Source organism: Cervus canadensis, chromosome 26, assembly GCF_019320065.1.
Source record: "Cervus canadensis isolate Bull #8, Minnesota chromosome 26, ASM1932006v1, whole genome shotgun sequence".
NCBI lineage: Eukaryota > Metazoa > Chordata > Mammalia > Artiodactyla > Cervidae > Cervus > Cervus canadensis.
Genome location: NC_057411.1, coordinates 33,908,311 through 33,920,861, shown reverse-complemented (window position 1 = coordinate 33,920,861; position 12,551 = coordinate 33,908,311). Strand labels below are relative to the sequence as shown.

General features: G+C 46.2%; 1 protein-coding gene across 1 annotated transcript in view; it reads left to right on the top strand.

Moving 5' to 3' along the window:
• SCD5 (stearoyl-CoA desaturase 5) overlaps positions 1-12,551 on the top strand; it is a 173,613-nt gene that overhangs the window by 157,609 nt on the left and 3,453 nt on the right. The window contains exon 4 of the mRNA XM_043447797.1: positions 10,955-11,187. Within this exon, the coding sequence (XP_043303732.1) occupies positions 10,955-11,187 (233 nt within the window). The remainder of the gene's footprint in view (positions 1-10,954; positions 11,188-12,551) is intronic.

Below are 12,551 nucleotides of genomic sequence, written 5' to 3'. Positions count from 1 at the left end.
CTTACGAGCATACAACACAGGTATGTAACACAGTTTTATTAACTATAGTCCCCATGCACATTATAGCCCCAGGACTTATTAATTATAATGGGAAATGTGTGCCTTTTGTCCCCTTTCATGTAGAAATTTCCATTTTGATTCAGATTCCATCTGATGGAATTCCGTCTTATCCTTTGCCACAAACAATTTAAAAGAAAGTAGGGGTAATTAAACATTTATACCTTCAGCTAGCAAGAAAACTCAGCCGTCTAAAGTAGTTGTCTTCTTGAGTCATGACAGCACAGTTGTAACTGAGGGCTATTGGAAAATGCAATCAGCAGACTTGGGAGGAGATTTACCAGGATAGGCTTTCTTTCTTTTTTATATTTATTTACTTTTGGCTGCGTTGGGTCTTAGTTGTGGTTAGCAGGCTTGGTTACCCCGCAGCTTGTGGGATCTTAGTTCTTCGACCGGGAATCGAACTGCAGTGGAAGGTGGTTTCTTAACCCCTGGACCACCAGGGATGTCCCAGGATAGGCTATCTGAAGGAAGTCAGACTTCAGCTGAGTTTGGAAGGCCTGGGGACCTTTGGAAGGATGGTGCAGCTTGAATTTAGGAATGGAACCCATGGACTAGAAAGTATGCATTGTGCACAAGGGTGATACTTCTTCCACTCGAAATGGAAAAAACCGTGTTTTGTCAGCCTGTTCATTTTTGCACGCAACAAGGAAAATAGTCAGCCCACCTAAATCAATTCATCTGTAGCAGTTGATCAGTTCAGTTCAGTCACTCAGTCGTGTCTGACTCTTTGCCACCCCATGAATCTCAGCACGCCAGGTCTCCCTGTCCATCACCAACTCCCGGAGTTTACTAAAACTCATGTCCATCAAGTCGGTGATGCCATCCAGCCATCTCATCCTCTGTCGTCCCCTTCTCCTCCTGCCCCCAATCCCTCCCAGCATCAGGATCTTTTCCAATGAGTCAACTCTTCGCATGAGGTGACCAAAGTACTGGAGTTTCAGCTTCAGCATCAGTCCTTCCAATGAACACCCAGGACTGATCTCCTTTAGGATGGACTGGTTGGATCTCCTTGCAGTCCAAGGGACTCTCAAGAGTCTTCTCCAACACCACAGGTCAAAAGCATCAATTTTTCAGCGCTCAGCTTTCTTCAGTTGATATTGATCATGCAAGTAGCCAGAATTACTCCAGTGGCTTCTTTCTTATGCAGAAATCAGCTGCTGGTGAGTAACTTATCATTGATAAGTTTGGGAATCAACCTTGCTCCCTTGGGTGGGGCAAGAGGATTGTACTCTTTTCACTTGGCTATTGTCGTTTCAGCACAAGATCCACATGTGAGCACACACACACACACACACACACACACACACACACACAGAGTGCTATCTTCTGTCACTAATTCCATAAAAAATTTTACTGTTAAATAGAGAAGGGAGGACAATCTTGTATTTTAAAGGACCACTCTTAAAAAAATTTTTAAATACATCAAAAGACCACTCTTTAAAATGAATTAAATTTTTCTTACTTAAATCTTAGGCCAGATCCTAAAGGAAACAGAGAAAATAAGACTTAAATAACAACAGCATGATCAAAGCAAAAAGTAGTAACCTAACATATTGGACTTTCATTCTTTTGGGAATTGAATATCTCTTTGAGAATTTGATGAAATCTGTGGACCTTGAACCCCAGAAAAATGAGAATACCAAAAAAAAGTTTGCATGTAATTTCATGGGTCCCAGGTTAGAGAAAATGCTTATGTTTTCCCCTGTGATGTTCAGTTTATCTCAGATAGCAAGAGTCGAGGTGAAATGCAGTTTTAAGGGTGCAGTTTTAAGAGAGAAAGTAGACATGAAGTGACTTTGTTTTAAAGTTATTTTGTAAATAATTGTAAATGTGCATCTTAGTCATCGTATTCTGTTACCATCGGGAGTTAATCTGTCATTCTTATAATTTATTGAGAATGATTGGTAACTAATTAGAAAAGGAGGGAGGAGAGTGAGGGGAAGGAAGGACAGAGACGAAAAATCCTCAAGAGAGACACAGATTGACATAGTGTCTAATCAACTTACATTTCTAGAGGAGACTGGAGAAACCCTAAATATCAAACAATTGAGGGTGAACTGACTTAATTTTTTTGGCCACAGACAGGTGGATTTCTGTCACGCAAGTCAACAATTCAGCTACTTATTGGGCACCTGCTGTGTTAACCAGCATTTTGTGTTCAAGGAACCACAAATGATGTGAATTAGATCAAGACAAAGCCTAACCTCAAAGAATTTGTCCTGCACTCATTATGATGTAATCAAAGCTTTGAAAAGGGAAAAAGTCCTTTTAACCTTCCTTCCATGGTCTTAGCAATCAATATGTCTGGGCATTTTCCTTCAAGTCCTTCATTGTTAATGAGGTAGGGATAATGCTCTTTTGTGTTAAAATTCTGCAGTGATGGTGTTTATCTTTTGATAAACTGCTTAGTGAGCTCATGCAAGCTGTTTGTACAAAGACAAATTAAAATCAAGTAGATGGATGCAGCTAGCCTCCACATGCAGACCTCAAAAGCAAATAAAGCTGAAGTTGGAGAGAAAATAAAAGTATGTCTTTTTTCCCACAAGTTGCAAGTTTCCGACAGAGATGCTTTCATGGAGAGGCTCGTTGCTATCTCTGATTCCTCCATGGGAGGAATTTATACAGAATATGGGAATTATGCTCCTAGGTAGTCTAGTTAAAGGTTTTCTTCTAAGGGAATGCTTATTGTGAAGTAGCACAGGAAAAGTGATGTCAAGACTAACTGAAGGTCAAAAACAAACCTGGAGTGATTAAAACTTTCTGAGACTACTTCAAATGCAGCCATCATGAAACACTCTCACTTAAAGACACTGAAGCATCCGAGAAGCAGACTCCAGGGTACAGCGGTGAAGCCTATTTTCAACTTAATTCAGAGAGTCTGGAAGATTTTCTGAAGTCCATCAGTGGACTTCTGTCTTCAGATTTGCCTCCAAACAAATCACATATTCCACCTCCTGGTAGTCGATAACAGAGGAGACAAAGGAAGAAGGAGGGAATGGTCCGTTCATTTAACCAGCTGCCAGGGCAGATCATCTGTCCTCAAAATAAATGCTTATTGTAAGCACCCAGATGACTTTGCCTGGTCCCCTACAAGATGCGAAAATTGCAGGGAAGATGAATTTCTGACTTGGCCGTAAGTGGAATCACAGAAGCAAACATGTTTAATCAAGATGCCAGTGACGGCTCATCCCTCATCATTACGATACATTTGAGGGCTGTAATTTCTCTCTCACCCGTTATATTTGCTTCTTTTCACATTTCCTGAGCTGGCTCTGTTTGGAAGTCAGCAGGTCACTTCCCCTTCTTTCATGCTCTAATAGATTTCACTCTCAAGATCTCACACCCCAGCAGCAGTGGACCGCTGTGCAAGGGTTAGTCAAGCAACAAGAAATGCTTGCAGACAGAGAACAGCAATTTCTTTTTCATCTGAAGAAAAATGAGAGTTGTAAGATGCTTATCACACCCAGATTTGAATACACACACATACACACACACACACATATATATATATATGAAATCCCTGATTCTTCTCCATAGAAAAAACTTTTGGTCTCAAGGCCTTTTAATATTTCAGTTCTTATTGTGATCCAGTTTATTGGAATAAGGATATTCTTCAAAGCGTTGAAAGGTTAGGGCCTGTGTCAATATCTGTGTCTTTTAATCAAAGCCTACTTGGACAGGGGTGTTGTGGCGTGATGGCATTTGATGTGTGAAAATAGACCGCACATGCATGCTTGGTCAGTTCAGTTGTGTCTGGCTCTGCAACTCCATGGACTGTAGCCCACCAGGCTCCTCTGTCCATGGGATTCTCCAGGCAAGAATACTGAAGTCGGTTGCCATGCCCTCCTCTAGGGGATCTGCCCCACCCAGGGATCCAAACTGCACCTCTTAGTCTCCTGCGTTGGCAGGTGGGTTTGTTGTTGTTGTTGTTTTCACCACTAACGTCACCTGGAAAGCCCAGTGGACTGCAGATTTTGAGCTAAATGCTGTAAACCATCTTCCCATGTTGATATTAGTGTCATGAGCAACTGTGAGATGGGAACTGAAAGGTTTCCAACATCTACTTTGGGTCTCCTCTTATAAACTGTCACCTTAAAGCTCTAGGACACTCCTCCCAAGTTACTGTAAGGTGAGCTTGAGTGCTTTGACTTGTGATTTTGGCTTAAACGTGTGGGTCTCTGGTTTCAGATCTGTAAAGGAGAGCTACTCTTCTTTGGGTCATTCTTAGATTCATACCGCCCCTTCTCTCTTTCTTCACCCCTTCCTTTTTCTTTCTCTCTTGATGATTTTAGGAGGCTTCTCCTATCTCCTTTCTTTTCCTATCAGATAACTCCCATCTGAGTGTTCACAGAAAGGCAGAGAGGAAGTCACTCACATTCCAAGAAAAGACCAAACCTGTTAGACTGGCTGTTAATCTTAAATGTTGCCAGAAACGCAGCATATTTGGCAGCTCAGAGAATGACCTAGAAGCTCATGCCCAGAAATCACTCATTAAACTGGAGGTAGGATGTAAGATATAGTTCCGGCCGAGGCAGGAAAAAAGGAGAGATGACCTCAATGGAGGTAGGTTACCTTTATTCAGGCAAGGATGGGCAACAGTCAGCCTAACGACCAGGCTGAGCGAGCGAGGGATCAGGGAGGCTTCATATTTAAAGGGAGGTTTGTGGAAGTGATAAGGGAAGCGTTAGTCAGGCGGGACATTTTGGGTGATCTTTAGTTGAGACGGCATTTATAGTTGAACAGGGGGTGGGAGGTTTCTAGGCAGGGGGTGATAAGTCCCAGGTAGATGCGACTGGCCCGGAGCATCAGGGAGGGACTTAAAGTTCAGTTTTGTTTTCCCCAGAGTTAAATGATTCAGCAAGGGCCTTTGAGACTGTTGTTTTCTTTTCCAGGTCCAAGGACTCCTCCATAGGAAGCCTCACAGTGAAACCTGTTAGTGGAAGCTGGGGGTTGGGTCTCAGGGAACACAAACGTCTCTTTCATCGAGTTGTTGACTTCATATACACAATCTTGTGTTGGCACCAGTCCAAGAGGTGAACATCTAATGAGGAACCCGAAAGCAGGCTGAACATTGATTGTGCAGTTTGTGGGTGTTTTGGAAAACCTTGGCATCTTATCTGTCATACTCTGAACAGCCCTGCTGAAGTCACATGAGTGTTTTTATTTTTCTGAGCTGAGAACTCATCATTGACTAACCGATCATGTAAACATATTTAGGGGTGGCTGTTCTGTGCAGGGCTCTGTGCTAGACTCTGGAGAGTCTGACTTTATGCCTCACTCCACAGGCCCGGTGGTCTATCCTTGTGACAAGACAGGTTGCCTGTGAGATGGATATTACATTGTAAAAAGTTTCCTGGGGAGGGTTGTTGGGGCCAACACCTGTGGAAGAAGGGACAGAAACAGGATTGAGGAAGGGAAGAAGCTGGGCCTTGACTCAATGGTCTCAATGGAGGCTTCAGCCAGCCCGACAGTGGTTTATTCTTCAGAGTCATGGTGAGTCGGGGCGGTGGTACTCCGCCTGCGTAATGGACTTCTGCCCTTTTAGGTCAGTCACTGGATAGGGTTGTTGGGAGAAGGCATGACTTAGGGCAAGATGACTCCATCGGGCAGAGACAACATTGTCATCGCCTGGGACATGAAGCCCTCTGATCCTAAGAGGAATCTGGATGGCTCACCGTAGTGTCTACTACATTATTCTAGAAGGTTTTCGGCTACTCCACAGAAGCACTTGACTCGCCTGGCTTGTCCCAGAGTAATACCTCAGGGATAAAGCCATTCTAGTGTTGGTTAATTTGGTGGATCAACAGCATATTCAAGAGCCTTTCCATCTTTCTGTTCTGTCAACCCAAGAGGTCTCCTTTTTTTTCTGAACCTTTTTCCTGTGACTGTTGCAAGGGTTGTGACTGGAGCAGGTCCAGGAGACTCTGTGAGGAAAAGAGACTCCATCTTTCCCTCTGAGCCCTTTCTGCCATCAAGGAAAATGTTGCTTCATCACTCTCTTTTTTTTAATTGAGGTAAAATATACACAACATAATATTTATTATTTTAACCACTCATAAGTGTATAATTCTGTAGCCTTAAGTATATTCACAGTGTTGTATGCGGGCTTCCCAGGTGGAGATAGTGGTAAAGAATCCGTCTGCCGATGCAGAAGACCCAGGTTCAATCCCTGGGTCTGGAAAATCCCTTGGAGAAGGGCATGGCAACCCACCCCAGTAGAATCCCCATGCCTATAGAATCCCCATAGACAGAGGAGCCTGGTGGGCTACAGTCCATGGAGTCACAAAGAGTCGGACATGACTGAAGTGACTTAGCACATAGCCAGTGTTGTATACCTATCCTCACTTTTATACTCAAATCTTTTTCATCACTCTCAAAAAAAAAAAAACAAAAAAAAACCCTATACCTATGAAGCAATAGGTATTGCTTTTTCTTTCCTCTTCCTTCCCAGTTCCTAGTGACCTCTATTCTACTTTCTCTCTCTATGAATCTGCCTTTTCTAGGTTCCTTGTATAGGTGGAATTGTAACCATATTTGTCTTTCTGTGCCTGGTTTCTTTCATGTTTTCAGGTTTCATCCATGTTGTGACTTGTATCAAAGGTTTGTTCCTTTTTATGTCTGAATAGTATTCCATAGTATGGATGGACAGCATTTTGTTTATCCATTCATCTACTAATGGACACTTGAATTGTTTCCACCTTTTGGCTATTGTTAATAATGTTTCTATGAACATTGCTGCTCAAATGCCCTGTTCAAGTCCCTGCTTTCCAACTTTCTGAATAGATACGTAGATGTGGAATTGCTGGGTCATATGTTAATTTGATATTTAACCTTTTGAGAAACGTTTAATTTTTGCAGCAGCAGCCTCACCACTTTCCATTCCCATCAGTGATGCATAAGGGTTCCAGTTTCTCTACATCATCATTAACACTTGTTATTTCCTTTTCAAAAGTTATAGCTATCCTTTCTCTCTGAGAAGTACAATAACCTGGGGCATCCTGCCTGGTCCAAGGGGGCTATAGAAATCCCCCGAGAGGGAAGAACGGTTAGACTGAAGCTGAAGCCAGTGGGGGGCAGTCAAACCAGAGACGGTGGATTCCATAGGGTGGGGGCAAAGCAAGAGAGTCATGGCAAGGGCCAGGCTTCTCCCCGGGGAACCACAGCCCCTCTGCACCACGACACAGCGCCCTCATTGACAGAGTGTGTCCATCCTGAGTCCATGGCGAGGAGTAAATGAGAGAAAGCATATGGCACGCTTAGCCCAGCATCCAGCACAGAGTCAGCCGCCAATACGTGATTTCTGTCTCCTTTCCAGGAGCAAAATGAGGGTCCCAGACTGTGGCTCAGAACAGGACTAGGGGGACTTCCCTGGCGATCCAGTGGTTTAAGAACCTGACTTGCAATGCAGGGAACATGGGTTTGATCCCTAGTTGGGGGACGAAGATCCCTCATGCCATGGGGCAACTAAGCCCTGACACCGCAAAAGGAAGGAAGGAAGCAGCTGCCTTTTAAAAAAGAACAGGACTTGGAGAGGCTCCTTTCAGAGATACTGGATTGTAACACAGAGTGGAGGGATGGAAGGAGCCGCCTGAGTTGCAGGATGCCCTGCGGACAACATTCAGCTGCTTCCTGTCCTCCCCAGAGGCGTCCAAGACAAGCAGCCACCGCAGACCATCATCTCTGGGCTTCCCGTCAGAGCCCCCGCCTCCTCACACACTCCCACAAGCTCCCAGGACCATTGGCCATGGCCTGCGTGCTTCTTGCAGATCCCCTCTTCGGCGGATGCTCCCACCCCAGCTGCTGTCCTTTCGGGGGAGTTGCCCTTGTGCAGAGATTCACCCAGCCCAGGAGGCACCCTGAGGCCAGGGGCTGGATGATGCAACGGTACCTTTCCATCCGGGAAAGGAGCTCTAAAAGAGTCACCCAGCTCCACGGGATCTGCCAAGGCTCACTGTGCATGAGCTTCTCCCCGGGCCCATCCTGCCTTCCTCGCTTCAAGCATCACCCCAAAAGCCTTCTGCATCGGACTCTGGGAGCCCAGACTCAGACCAGCAATCTCTTCTTCACTGTGTGTTGTCTTTGCCCCTCCAACTACAGCCACTCATCTGACCTCCCAGGCACCCTCCTTCCACTAAAATGCAGTCATATCTTATGCCGAAATGGGTGCTGATAGGTTACTGTGCATGCATGATAAGTCTCTTCAGTCACGTCCAACTCTGCAACCCTATGGGCTGCAGCCCGCCAGGCTCCTCTGTCCATGGGATTCTCCAGGCAAGAATACTGGAGTGGGCTGCCATGCCTTCCTCCAGGGGCTCTTCTTGACCTAGGGATCGAACCCCTCTCTCTTATGTCTACCTGGGTATTGGCAGGTGGGTTCTTTACCACTAGCACCACCTGGGAAGCCTGATGGATTAATATGTTGCCCAATAAAAACAGTGATAATTATGTGGAAACTGACCCTTACGTGCAGCTACTGCTGCTGCTGCTAAGTCACGTCAGTCGTGTCCGACTCTGTGCGACCCCAGAGACCGCAGCCCACCAGGCTCTGCCATCCCTGGGATCCTCCAGGCAAGAACACTGGAGTGGACTGCCATTTCCTTCTCCAGTGCATGAAAGTGAAAAGTGAAAGTGAAGTCGCTCAGTCATGTCCTACGACTCTTTGCGACCCCATGGACTGCTGCCCACCAGGCTCCTCTGCCCATGGGATTTTCCAGGCAATAGTACTGGAGTGGGGTGCCATTGCCTTCTCCGTACGTGCAGCTAGCAATCTGCAAAACCTACATGATTTTATTTGCAAAGCAGAATAACCTGATAGTCTCTGAAGTGGTTCTGCCTGGATTTGAATCTTGGTTCTACTACTTATTAGCCTTGTGACCTTGACCTTTAAAATGTTCAATTTTCCCGTCTGTAAAATGAGGATACTACTGGTCTGCTCCTCCTAAATTTTTGTTAGAATTAAATGAGCCTGTACATCAGTGGGTCTCAGAATAGCCACGACACTTAGTAAGCACATAGTATCCATTAGGTATTAGCATTTTATCAAATTGGAGGATAATTGCTTTACAGTGTTATGTTGATCTCTGCGGTACAGCAAAGTGAATCAGCTGTGTGTACACATATATCCCCTCCCTCTTGAACCTCCCTCCCATCTCACTCCCATCCCGTCCCCCTAGGTCATCACAGAGCCCTGAGCTGAGCTCCCCATGCTGGCGTTAGTATTTGCTCCTCACAAGAACCCCATGTGGTATTGTAATTCCTGCCTGTGTTGGACACCTCTGGTGCCCACCTCATACTCCCAAACCCGCCTTTTCACTCCAGCTGTCCCTGCAGCTGCCTGCGGCACAAGTGTAACTCACCAGCAACATGCCCAGCCACACTGCCTACTTCCTGCCCTGGCCTCTCTGCCACCCCCACCTGAGATGCCCGTGACTACACTCAGCCATTCTGACCCAAGCAAACCTGGAAGTGTGAGAGAGCTGACATTCCACGTGGACCCCTTGACCAAGGAGGAACTGGAACCTACGGGAAAATAGTCCCCTTTTCATTCCTGGAGAGAAGAGTTCTGAGCCCTCTTGTGTCCCATGGAGGTCCCGCAGCGGTGGGCACCCACAGCTTACCTCTTCTCTCCTTTCACTTCCCTCTTCCCAGCTACCCACTCCTGTTACTTGAGGTTACTTCCCCAAATAAACTACCCGCATACAAGCCCTTGCCTCATGCTCTGTTTGGGGAACCATCTCACTGTGTACACAAAGAATGAAAGAACAAAGAGAGACTTGTTTTCTGTGAAGAATCAGACCTGGACTCAAGTCAGATTTCTTCCACCTCCCACATCTCATTTCCTCAAGCTGTGCCCCGTCCCGGTTCATACATGCGCCTTTTAACGGAGGCCTCCCACGAGCTGGGTCAGCAGAAGGAAAACCGAGGAGAAAGCAGTTATGAACAGGCAGCTTTGTTTTGTTTTGTTGTTTTGGAGTGAGGCAGGCGTTGGTTTATTTTTTAGCCAAACTGCACAGCATGTGGGATCTTAGTTCCCTGACCAAGGATCAAACCTGTGGCTCCTGCAGTGGAAGCATGGAGTCTTAACCACTGGGCCTCCAGGAAAGTTCTGGAACAGGTAGCTTTGGACATTTTCATTTCACAGCCCCTTGATGTCCCCGCTAAGAGCCTGTCCCACACAGCCAAAGATTTCACATGACCGGAGCAGGGACTGTTGTCAAATTTGTCTTGGTACCACTAGCCCTTGGGGCCTGGTATACAGGAGGCGCTCAGAAAACACTTGCTGGGTACACAAGTCCAGCAATCAAACTATTAATGGTTTATTTGTAATCTTTGCTTTATACGTAGCCCTGCTTGTTCCTATACTTGTTTATTTTTTTGCTGGTTTGGAATGTAATTGCGGATGGACAGAGAACATTTAAGGAAGGGTTGTTTACCTTTTTTCCAAGCTACATTAAAACAGATTCACATGCCTGCAAGGTATTCAAAGAATATTGGATATTTCTTGAAATTATGGTTTAAAAAAATAAAAAAAGACTGTTGGGTTGACCGACTGATGGAAGAAATAGAAGCCATCACACTGCATCTTGTAGGACACATATAGCTCTGAGATGCATCGGTTTTACCTGTATCGATTGTTTAACACTTGAAATTCTGAAGTTTGCCGCAGGTCCTACCACTTCATATAACTTCTGCCTGCCCTAATTCTCAAGTTGGTGTTATCTGCCTAGCCTTGGTAGGTGGATGGGTTTGTGACCCCCGTACAGAGACACACAACAGGGTCCAAGAGCTGACGGAGCCGACTGGCATCATTCCTGACTCCCCTGCAGCTTGTTCACCACCGCCCCACCACCATCAACAGGTGCCCCGTGACAGCGTGGCCTCCTCCTCTTTCCAGGTACTACAAGATCACCGTGGTGCTCATGTGCTTCGTGGTCCCCACGCTGGTGCCCTGGTACATCTGGGGAGAGAGCCTATGGAACTCCTACTTCCTGGCCTCCATCCTCCGCTACACCATCTCACTCAACGTCACCTGGCTGGTCAACAGCGTCGCCCACATGTACGGAAACCGGCCCTATGACAAGCACATCAGTCCTCGGCAGAACCCGCTCGTCACCCTGGGCGCCATCGGTGAGTGTCGGGTGGGAGCCCCTGGGGACAGTGGGTGTGTGGACCTTCTTGGCTTCTCGGGGGTTTTGCAGGACATGTCAAGGGAGGCAAGGGAGTGGAGAGGACTGGAATGGACTTGGGCTTTGGTGTTAGAATCCTGGCTCTTGGACAAGCCTCTTACTCTCTAGTTTATAGCTCTCTTATTTGTGAAATGGAAACAGGAATACGTGCTTCATAAGGGTGTTACGGGTTCGATCCCTGGGTTGGGAAGATCCCATGGAGAAGGAAATGGTAACCCACTCTAGTATTCTTGCCTGGGGAATTCCATGGATGGAGGAGCCTGGCGGGCTACAGTCCATGGGGTTGCAAAGAGTCGGACCCGACTGAGCGACTCACACTTCACTTTCAAGGGTGTTACAATAATTAAATAAGATACTATATATCATCTGCTTAGTATGGTGCCTGGCACATAGTAGGTAATCGGTAATTAGCAGCTGTTTATTTTAATGCTGGCCATTTCCCTAAAGGAGGAGTAGCAGTTGATGTTGCTCTCAAACTGCCTGACCGCTCTTAGCCTCAGCTGTCCAACATTTGGCTGACCACTTAAAAAGGGCCCTCAAACAGAGGGATGGAGAGAAATGGGACCTTGACAATCTCGTGGGACTGCAGAATGGTTAAGAGTCAGTCTGACAGGCTTAGTTGAGGCTTAGTTCCTCTGCTCAATCTCTCCGGGCAAGTTATCTGGCTCCTCCCCACCTTGTGTTCTTATCTAAAGTGGGGACAAGAGTAGCGTTGACCTTCGCCCAGGGTCGCCAGAGGGTTAGATGAGTTAATACCTAGTGTTTGCAGCAGTGCTTAGCAGGAAACAAGCCTTCAGGGATGTTGTTTTCCTTACTAGCTTAATGGTCTTAGGCAAATTACTTGTCCCTTCTATGTACTTCCATCCTCATTTTAAAATAGGATTAATCATAGCAGCTAGCTCAGTGATAATGAGGATTATAGTCATTAATACCCTTTGAAGAATTCAGCCCTGTGGCTGTCACACAGTAAGTGATTAATAAATGTTACTGGGACTTCCCTGGTGGCTCAACTGGTAAAGAATCCACCTGCAATGCAGGAGACCACTCCTGCAATGCCAGAGTTCGATTCCTGGATTGGGAAGATCCCCTGGAGAAGGGGTAGGCTACACACTCCAGTATCCTTTGGCTTCCCTGCTGGCTTAGTTTGTAAAGAATCCACCCACAGTGTGGGAGACCTGGGTTCGGTCCCTGGGTTGGGAAGATCCTCTGGAAGAGGGCATGGCAAACCACTCCAGTATTCTTGCCTGGGAAATCCCATGGACAGAGCCTGGCGGGCTATGGTCCTGGGGTCACATAGAGTCAGAG